Source organism: Chenopodium album, chromosome 6, assembly GCF_948465745.1.
Source record: "Chenopodium album chromosome 6, dcCheAlbu1.1, whole genome shotgun sequence".
Taxonomy (NCBI): Eukaryota; Viridiplantae; Streptophyta; class Magnoliopsida; order Caryophyllales; family Amaranthaceae; genus Chenopodium; species Chenopodium album.
The window spans coordinates 59,530,621-59,542,098 of NC_137839.1; the positions used below are offsets into that span (position 1 = coordinate 59,530,621).

Genomic DNA, 11,478 nt, shown 5'->3' on the forward strand with positions numbered 1-11,478 from the left:
CCATAAGAATATATTATATTTTAAAATGGAATTATCAAAAGTCTATGATGAATGAACAATATGTGATTTATTTTTTAACATTATTTTTTAACTTTTAAATGAACATACATTAATATATGTGTGAATATACACATATCCAAATGCAAATGAACATCTATGTATCAAATTTAAATAAACATCTATCAATATTAGAGTTAAAATGTATATATGTAGTATTATATATTCAAATGACGCTCATGAGCATATATTAATTTAATACTCTATCCGTCCCTGAAAGAACGAGCCTTTTTGCCTAAATCTATTCCCAAAACGATCATCTCATTTGCATTAAAATATTCACCAAATTGCAACAATACTTGTACAAAGTTAGCTTTTCCATTTTGTTTTTCCATGTACGTACTTTTTATTACATCTCTCTCTTTACTTTTTTGCAAACCCTATGTGAATTTCACTTTCCAATATAACTTTTACTGCTAACTTTTTTATTTTTTTAATACCCGTGAAATCAACCCAAAAAGGTCGTTTTCGGGGATGGAGGGAGTATGAAGTTAAACATGTATTATTATAATCTATGTGGATATTTTTAATATGAGAATGAACATGTACGTATTTAAATTCAAATAATGAACATTTGTTTAAATACCAGTAAACATTCATTAATACGTGAATGATTATAAACAAAACTAGGGTAATTATATCTAAGGTAATAATGTTAATGATCATGTACTAATATTATGATGAATATCTATTATAATGAAAATGATTATTTACCAAAAAGTCATTTTCAATATAAACTAATTTAAATCTTAGTTTTCTATGAAAACACAAATAATCCAAAAAATTAGCAAAATGAATATATTTTCCAAGTGAATTTTATCTTTCAGTATGATAATGAACATTAAAATACGAACAAACATCTAATGAAATTCTAATGATACTTTTATTTATTAATACGTGAATGAACATAGATTCATATTATAATGATCATCAATCAAAATGAGAATGAACATTTATCAAAAAATAATTTCCACTATAAATTAAATTAAATTTCAAATAATACAAATTCATGCCAAAATTCCTTGGATCTGTAGAAAAGAATTAAAGATGCATATATATAGAAATGAACTTTTTTTAAAAATTTTGATGATAATCTATTAATATGTGAATGATAATTTATCAGTATCGTAAATAAACATATATCAAAACAAGAATGAACATCTATCAAAATGAGAATGAACATTTTATCAAAAAGAAAAATAAAAATAAAATTCTTAGTAATCCTACGAAATAACTCCATTAATTTAGAAAATTACAATTGTCATTTTGAGTCCAATAACTTTATAATTCAAGAATGCACCATACATTAATTCAACACAAATCTAGAATTTCTATATTATAACATAATCCAACCCTAATTATATTACTTTTACAAAAAAAATTATAGACTTCAAAAACTCTTACCATCTTTTAGATCTATAGAAGAAATTGAAGAAGAAGGCAAATATTACAACGAAAAATTTCCGCGCGACAAATATGACAAGATTTCAGTGACGCTTATAACAATGGAAAATAACAATCAATCAGTTTGCAATCCTTTTGAAGTACCAAAAAAAGGACATGGTTGTTTGAGGAGAGAGAAAATGAAGAATTGTGGTCTTTGGAAGTTTAGAGAGAGAAACAAGAATTGTGGTCTTTGGAGAGAGGAAATAAAGATGATACGATGAAGCAAGCTTCTGAAATCACTAATATGAGTATATTTTTTTAAAAAATCTGGTCTACATATTTAAGGTAGTGGGAGGGGTTTAATACATTGCGTTTAAGGTAGGGGTGTTCAAAAATATCCGGTCCGAAATATCCGATCTGAAAATCCGATCCGAAATTTCGGATATCCGATCCGGTTTTTAAGGTTTCGGATATTTCGGATCGGATATCCGAAAAAAAATTCGAATTTTCGGATCGGATACGGATCAGATTTTGTCCGAAAATTTTAACTACCCGATCCGAAAACCCGACTATTCGATCCGAATATCCGACTATCCGATCCGAAAATTCGAATATCCGAAAATTTCGGATCGGATTCGGATCGCAATTTCTCCGATCCGAAATTGAACAGCCCTAGTTTAAGGGGGGTGTAGGTAGTGTTAGCTACACTAGGGTATAGCTCTTACTAATTACCGTTCAATTAAGTTGTTTGTAGGGCCCATTTTGAATTTGGACCCTTATGGACCAAAATAGTCTCCAAAACCTTTACGGAGCATTTTTAACATGTAAATCAACAAAAAAAATATTAATGAGTAAAAAGTGAACCCACTAACATAATTTGTTAATAGCGGGAATACCACAAAATTACTATTTGAAAACTAAATGTACTTTGTGAGTTACAATGTGAAATGTGATACTCCCTCTTCCCTAATTGTTTGTCCCATATTCTATTTTTGGATGTCCCCTTAAAAATTACTCCATTTCCTTATATGGTAATATGTTCCCACCATCAATCCCACTTGCACACAATTATAAAACTACAAAAGACCAGGATACCCCAACTCAATCGCAAACTTTGATTCAATCCTTAATAAAGCACATTTTGTCTATGGGACAAACAAATAGAGACAGAGAGAGTATATGAAAAGGCACAACATTAAATAGTGAAATTAAAAGGTTTAATGCATAAAAAAAACCCAAAAAAAATTTATTCTCCTATCCAAAATTCAATCTCCTAGCACCATTGCACCAATTAACTTTCTTCAGATGGTTGTTATCAAAATTGACAGGTTGACAGAGAATAGCAAGCAAATTAGTTACCATTTAAGAGCCAAAAATCATGTTTTTGTTGTCCAATATATGGAGGAGAAAATTAACTTTCAGTTCTTGTACTAGTCAGAAGTTCGATATTCTATTGCAAGACAAAGATGACATCTCTAAATTAAGAGATAACTCAATATTTTTTTTGGAATTAATTTGAATGATTTGCAAATGGTTATTGTAAGTATGCCTCGCCTAAGAAATTAGCTCATCTGCACTGACATCTAAGCAGCATAATAACAGTAGAGTCCTAACCAACAAATCTAATTAGCTTAAGATTTAGGCAAGGTACAAACCATTTACAACAAACACAATCTGAAAGCTATCTAAAATCACCAAGCTGCATCCAATTTCATATAAATTATAGATACACAACATGGTGACACTAAAAACTACAAAGTTTCGGTTTACATCCACCTGCCTCATCATCATTACATAAAATAATGCAAACTTGTACTTTTTGTTACATCAAATATGCTGCTTGAATGATTCAATCTCCTGCAATTCACAATACGAACCATCAGCTGAATTTCAACCTAGTTTCACAAACCTATACCACGCGGAAATCACAGGGCCTTTTTTTTGACAGGGCCTTTAATTGTGCATTTACCACTGACCTATGAACTATTGTATGTATTATTCATCTATGACACTGAAAAAGGGACTCGTAAAATAGTCAATTACCGTCATTTTTTAAAATTGAAAGCATTGATGCTTTCCTGACAGAAAATTCTACATCATGCGCACTGTCATGTCAGCCATAATCATCAGTCTGTTATCCGTTTGTAATCTCTGCAGGCAGACATTAAAACTTAATCATTAGTTCATCAATTCAGCAGAAGACTAAGCCATACTTTATGAAATTAGAGAAATATGTTTAATGTATGTGAGCAACTACCTCTAAAAGAAACATTATCTCTGCCCTTGAGTAGCTAGTAGCTGCCTCTTCATTGATTACCCTGTCAATATCTGCAATAGTTATCACATCCAAATAGTTTGCTCGCATGTGCTGACCAAAAATAGAATTAAATGCTTCCACCCTGTAGTTTCAAAAGGCAAAAGGTAAACACAGTGAGCAGTCCAAATCAAGGAATACATTAAGTATTAGGTGAAGAGAGCATATAAAAAGAGTAGAGCAAACATACCTCTCAGGAGATATGTTGATTGCTGACTGGTCTGCTGGTGGCTCATCAACTTCCATAGCTTCGGTTGCTTCACTGAGTTGAGGAAAGAAGACCATCAGTTAAAAGAAAAAGTAAAATGGGGTAGACTACCATTCATCCAAAACATTTACAGCTTGCTCGACAATTTGAGCTCATGATATTTGTTCATACACTAGTGAAGATGGACAAGGCAGGAGATAATTGGATTAGTATTTAATAAGCTAGATGCACTTCCTTTTAAGAAGTTTAAACCTGATCATATTCACTCAAAGACAACATACATACCATCAACACTAACATAATTTAATGCCTCTAAAGAACTTTTGTGTGGCACCAGCTGGAGAGGATTCAGATGTTGCTTTTTAATGCAGATGTATGCAATCTTACATAGTTACCTCACAGCATTGGTAGTTGTTCGCTTGTTGTCAATCGGCCCTTGACTCAATGATTATTTTCTACTTCGTAATAGATAACCCATAAACCGAGTCATTCTAATTTAGTCCATTATTATTCTAAAAACAATGTATAGCAATTTTACTTCAAGGGTTGTTGACTTTTCCCAAAAAAAAAGGGGGTCGATAAAGAGTCCCTAAAACTATTACTTCCTCCGTTCCAATCAGTGGCGGAACCAGAATTTTAAAGTGAGGGGGGCCAAGATCATATCTATGCATAGGTTTGAACTCTAGACATCTTGCCCACAATCACATTGAAAAAACCAACTCTTCTACACTACAACTTATAACAAGTATAAGCTAATTTAATATTTATCTTGAGCCAAGGGAGAGGCCATGGCCCACCCTTGGCTCCGCCCCGCTTGGCTCCGCCCTTAGTTCCAATAATATTGCAACAATGGGACTTTTGTACTATTTATCACTCTTTTTTGGCCATATAATATGATTTATACATTAAGCAAAATATAACCATGTGAGATCTTGTTAGATTCAACTCATATACTTTCACAATATCAACTTTTTAAAAATTTTACTCTTATACAATTATAGATATTTAATATATAAAATGTGCTTTGGAATAAGTAATTTCATCCTTGTTGCAATATTATTGGAATGGAGGAAGTATAAGCTTTGGAAGAATAGAATACATTCTTGAGTCTACTATCATCTCATCACTCACCAATCAAATGCAAATGGTAAAAGATAAAATGAGGGTATACGATGACAAAAGAATTACGCAATCACCAAGTTATTGCACTGTTTTTTTTTTGTTTTTTTTTTTTTTTTTTTTTTTTTTTTGTAGTACATAGCCACTAAAGTTCACGTGCATGAATTCAGAAAACTATTGAATTGTCAAGAGTCCATAAATATTGACCCCTGGATTGCTATCATTTTATTAGTTAAGATAATGCCAGTGATATTTAATGCAACAAGTATTTAATATAATCTTCTCAAATTTCAATCATTGAAATGTTATTGTGAGAGATGTGAGAAACATATAAAGAACAAGGATGCTCATTACATACCCTTCTGTGGCAGCTTCATCCCCTTGGCCAGACCTATCATTGCGACGATGACGCTGAACTCGTTCATTGTTGTTAGCATCACGATCAGCTTGGCGCTTCCTTTCCATTTCTCTCTCCCTTCCTTGCTCACGTTCATCCATCTCAGTCAATTCTTTATGATATATGGCAAAGTTAAGAACTTTAAGAGCAGCTTCAACATCAGATTTTAAAACCTGTAAATCAATTGTTAACTTGGTGTCCTATCATAATAAAAACATAATAAAGAACCTTAACAAGTGACCTGGAATAATAGACAAGTACTATTATAAAAGACCTCTACTAGGATGAACAACTAGAATAGTGTGTTTCCAAACGTTGGTAAAGCGTGAAGAGAAGTCGATCTTTTCATTAAATCAACATCCCAGATATTTTCCGTTTTCCTAAAGTGACGGAGCACACAAACAAGTTGGAAACTCCAAGAATTGTAGAATTTGTGAAAGAATCAAGTCATTCAACCACCTTTATCAACCTTATCCACACTAAACCAAGCTAAGGTTTGCCTAGTGGAAAGAAGAGTACCTTACAACCATGAGGTTGGAGGTTCAATCTCCACTAGGGGCAATTTGGTGAAGGAATTCCTGTATCTTTCCACCCACTCTTCAAATTGTCTAGTGGGGTTTCACCTTGATAGGACCCTTCTTCTTACCTACCCAAATTATTTTATCCAGGCTATGAAGATTTTCTTACAAAAGATACAGCAGAAGTGACATCAAAATGGCTAATGACAATCGATTCAAATTCACTTGGGCAACTTTTACTTGGTAACATTGGCTTTTGGATTCAATTAAACCAGTTAATGATTATTTCAAAAGACATAGCTCTACTTCATATAACCTGGCAAGCTTTGACTCCTTTGAAAACGTATATTAAGCACTCACAGACTATCATTCAGTTAACTCTCACTACGGTACCTTTGACCTTAATCTACTCATTCACAATGATAGACTAATAGCAGGGTCTGGTCTGATCTGAATTTTGTGGTCTGACCTGGGTCTGGTCTGATTTCTTTGTCTGGTTTGTTTAGTTTCCTTTAAAATCTTGTCTAGTCTGGACTGATTTTCTGATCTGAATTTTTCTGATCAAGGCTTTGATTGATTAGATTTTTCTGATGAAGTCTGGTACTCTGATCTAATTTGATTTTATCAAGAATAAGTAACAAGAATAAGATGAAGAGAATAAAGCTTAACATTGATAAGAATGAGAACCAACAAGATGCAAACAGGAATAACTGACTATGCCATCAAGGAGTCAGGACTATAAAATGGAGTGACAGCAGCAGCCTGCCAGCAGGAAGAATCCCAAACCCCTTAGTGGCTTCTGATTTATAAACAAATAAAAAACAAACACCAATATTTTTAGCATTTGTTCTAGTTACCGTTCTGCTCAATTTCAGCTTAGCATGTGCAGTTGAAAGTCGTATAATTGTTTCAAGTGTTCTGGCAGTGATAGGCAGAGTTCCACCCCCGCCCTACAAGAAAAAGTGTTTTTTTCACTTATCAGTAAAATCATGTACATGGAAATTAATTTCCAAACAGTGGCTTGGAAATTTACCTTAGCATTTGAGTTAGCATTTCTAAGCTCTGCATATGCAGTTGCGATATTTTCAGATGCCTGCAAACAAAAACTACAAGAATCAGCAAGAAAATATAAATCTTCAATTTCTATTTTATGAAACTATGTTCAATACATAGACATTAGTTAGTAAAACAAAGGAGGGTAGCATGTTAAAATTTGGCTACCTCGTCACTCAGCTCTGGCTGGACTCTGTGCTTTGCATAATGAATGTATTTCTTAAGAAAATTAATTGTTAAAGTCTCTTGCTTCCTCCCCCTCTGAGCCTTCGTTCCATGCAGCATTCTATTAAACTTGACATAGACAGATGAACCAGCATCTACCTCTTCTTCTTCCCCATATTGTGAATTATCAAGTGTCCCGTCTCCTACATACATAGACAGTTAGGTATACATTTCAAAAACAGAGTTTAAGAGATATACTCCACATAAAAGGGTAGTTACCTCCATCCAGTTGGGAGCGGTAACGATGCATACGCAAGACATGCTCAGAAATATAACCATCTATCTCGGGATCCATTTGGTCCAACACAATAAATAGCAGATCAAAACGAGAAAGTAAAGAGTCAGGCAATCCAATATTCTTGGTGGGAGTCAATGATCGATCATACTGCAGCACAAAATAACAATTTCGAAATCAGGGCATAAAACAAAGGGTACATGAAAAGGCATGCGTATAAAATAACACGGAGCTCAACTTACAGTTCCATAGATAGGATTTGCAGCAGCCACAACACTGCATCGAGCATTTAGGGATGCATGGATACCAGCCTTTGCAATGGTGACTGTCTGCTGTTCCATAACTTCATGTATAGCAACACGATCTAGGTCATTCATCTTGTCAAACTCATCAATGCATATGACACCACGATCAGCAAGAACCATGGCTCCAGCTTCTAGCCTTCTTTCTCCTGTTCACACCAAACACTTGTTAATTGAGCAGTCAGAAAAATCAGAGAAAATGACTAGAGCATCTCAAGGGGTATAACCTGTTTCCTGGTCAGAAGTCACAGCTGCTGTCAGACCAACACCTGAGGAGCCCCGACCAGTTGTTGAAATGGCCAACGGTGCAATATTCATGATTGCTCTTAGCAGTTGGGACTTAGCAACAGAAGGATCACCAACCATCATCATGTTTATGTCACTGGTAATAAAGGATTATTAGTTAGCAGTCTTTCTAGTGAAATACAAGTATCAAAAAGGACCACTGTAATTCTGATGAGAAAAAAAGAAAGTGAAGCCGAAAGTTTAGATGTAAGACTTGTAAGTAACTAACCCTCTTAAGTGAGTTCCATTCTTCAAATTCTTCTCAGTCCCACCAAGCATTAGTAATATAACTGCCTTCTTAATCCACAAGTGTCCATAAATAGATGGTGCAAGGGAATTGCCAAGCAGATCAAATATATCTTGCCTATCAGCTATATTCTTAATGTTCTTCAGGTCTTCAGGGGAATAAATGGGTGCATTTGCCTCTTTATTCAGCAGGGTCACATTATTAGCTATGAGAATTGTCCTATGAAAACAATGGTCATGTCAATTGCTAATTAATGTATAAACAGTCTGGCCCAAAGTAAAAGAAAAACAGCTTCAGCACCATTATATTGTGAGTGGCCAAACCTGAAAACTCCATTCACACTACCCTTATTTTTTCCAGGTAGAGCTTTGTAGACCCCAACTATTGCAACACGGTCTCCAGGTTTGCATGCATCAACAAGGTCATCCTCAACTATGACATCTATAGTTCTTGGAAGCTGGCCAGGGGCAGATTTTTCAGGCACTTCTTGCATTGATAAAGTTTGATGATCTTTGTATTTACACAATCCATATTCAGTCACCAGTAGGTTTCCATTCTCATCCTATAAATGTGTTTATGTCATAAGAAAAAACATACATGCTTATTATGATAAACAAAGTCTTAGATGACGAAAATTGAGCATTACCCGGGTAGGATAGACAGAACCAGTAGGCAAGCCTGTAGAAGATGTAATATCTCGATACTCTCTGGAAGTGAATCTGCCAGTTGAGGGGCAGAAATGAACACTTTTTACAACCTTAGGTCTCACAAGAGAACCTGAAAGAAGGAAAAAGTTAACTAGTAGCATTCTATGAAATGTGATAATTACTACCAAAATAAGAAAATTAAAAAGGCATGCGTGAATTAAAGCTTGAATCTGACAGCAGTTATTGATTACTTTTATTTCAAATTCTTTCAGCAAAGCATATAGAATGGCGCATGAGTTTTGAGAAAAACCTCAGTCCTTATTTAAAGTTGGCTAAATTGCACAAACACTTATAATTTTCATTCTAATAGACGAACTTATCGTCATAACAGGTTTCGACTTTCAGGGAACACCAAAAAGCCTCACTCATCCTGATCCAAAGACTCCAGAGGAAACCAATGATCTTTAATAGTAAATTAGTAATTGTACAAATCACAAAAGTCAAAAACCAAATTCAACCACTTCTACTGCCAAATACTGCTTGACAAAATGCGACAAAATCCATCTTTTATCATAATAATGCTATTTTTCATTCTTTAATCAACTGCCCATTTTCAGACTTCTCCAATTGACTACACAGGCAAGTTCTTTCTCACTCTTTTGGTTACATAATACATACCCAAATGCCAACTACTCACCCCTAACCTCCCTCTATAGCTCTATACCAAAGGGACCGATACAAATAAATCCCAGGACTTACGAACAAAACTTCAAGCTTGTATCGGTCACAATTACAGAAAACAAATCAAACTCAAACCAAAAATATCATATTTAAACCAAAACAAACACAAATTTCGACACAAACTGACAATCAAACAGCATAAATGAACACTATACTACCAAATAATCAGGACAAAGCTAAAAGAGGGAAAGAAAAATTACATTTCGTAACGATTCCTTCGACACAAACCATAGAACCAATGAACTGGGACAGAAGATCTCTAGGAGTAACCCTTCTAGAAACAAATGGGCCATCAAAACCTACAACAACTTGCTCGCCTTCCTTCAAAAACTTAGGATCAATACTCCGAGTAACTTCCGTCACCGCGTCACAAAACGGTTGAATGTACTCAGTAGGATTCCTCAACAACCTAACAATCAACAAAACCCAAAAACCCTAATTTTAAAAATTCAATTTTTTTTTTTCAAATTAAGGAAATTAATCAAAAGGGGTAAAATTATCAGCAGAAATAAGATAAATCAACCTGCGAGCTAAGTCGGAATTGTAGTCATGAAGGTCAGAGAGGTTGACGATTACGCGGCGGCGCTGCTTGTTCGTAATCATTTTCCGGATGGTATCCATGTAGATTCCATGACCCACCTGCTCAAATCAAGAACAAAAGAGAAAAAGGTGAAGATTAGAGTAAAAATGAGAAGAAATGTTGAGGAAATTGGAAATTAGAATAGATGAAATTAGGGTTTATACGTCGTGATCTAAGAAGTCGAGAAAGGTGCGCTTGTGAGCTGCAAATGTTTCTTCACTGATATCCATTGAAAGCGCAACAATGGCCGATGAGAGTGATGGGAGGAGAGAGAAAGAAGAGAGAGGAGAGAGAAAGAGGGAGTTTTGGAAATGGTGGTTGACGGGAGGAAGGGCGGGGTTTTCAGATGAGGGAGTAGGGGTTTTTGGTTTTGGCGGGAAAATGTGATGTTTTCTTCCTTAATTTGGCGGGAACAAGTGTGATGTACGGTATGTGTCTTTCTTTTTCGTTCCTTTTCTTTTTTATTTTGGTTCACAAGCAATTAGAATTTTTCATGAATTGCAAATATATGGAAATTAAATTCCTTTATGTTAAATATTTACCAATGGTAAGAGATTTATTTGTGAAGGGATAAAGATAGAAAGCAAGTAGTAGTATGATAAAAAGTTTTTGTTCTTGCAACTTCGTTCACAATACGTGAACTTGCTTATATATAGCCAAATAATAGTATATACTATTGTACTACATGCAAATTATTGTACTTGGTAAAATTTACATTAACCGGTTAAAATCTCATATAAACTTCAATCATGTTTGTATTTTTCTCAACACTCCCCCTTTGAACGTTCACATGGAATGGGGTACGAGTTGCCTCATTAAAAACCTTGCTAGGCAAACCCTGTGGGATAAAAACTATAGATAGGGAAAAAGAGTACAACTATATAGTATTATATGCTCTGGTATAGTGCCTCGTTAAAAACCTTGTCAGGAAAAATCCAGTGGGATAAAACCCGGTTGAAGGGAGAAAGAGTGCAGTACATATAATACTCCCCTTGATTTCAGCATAGTTCACGAAGATGCCACATTCCGATTTTGTGAACTAATTGCTCAAATTTCTTCGAAGGAAGTGATTTGGTGAATAGGTCGGCAAGGTTGTCACAAGACTGAATTTGCTGGATATCTATTTTCTCACCCTTTTGCAGATCATGCGTGAAGAATAGTTTT

General features: G+C 34.6%; 1 protein-coding gene across 1 annotated transcript; it reads right to left on the minus strand.

Annotated features, from left to right (window-relative positions):
* Positions 1-3,053: 3,053 nt before the first annotated feature.
* LOC145634946 (DNA replication licensing factor MCM3 homolog 2-like) lies at positions 3,054-10,609 on the minus strand. Its single transcript, XM_081686267.1, has 17 exons — positions 10,479-10,609; positions 10,258-10,373; positions 9,935-10,143; positions 8,993-9,123; positions 8,670-8,908; positions 8,329-8,565; positions 8,042-8,196; positions 7,755-7,963; positions 7,497-7,662; positions 7,221-7,420; positions 7,033-7,092; positions 6,857-6,949; positions 5,443-5,654; positions 3,948-4,019; positions 3,701-3,842; positions 3,487-3,594; positions 3,054-3,300 (listed from the first exon to the last, which is right to left on the minus strand). Exons 1-16 carry the CDS (start codon positions 10,542-10,544, stop codon positions 3,535-3,537), a joined length of 2,367 nt encoding a protein of 788 aa, XP_081542393.1. The 5' UTR covers positions 10,545-10,609; the 3' UTR covers positions 3,054-3,300; positions 3,487-3,534.
* Between the last annotated feature and the right edge of the window lie 869 nt (positions 10,610-11,478).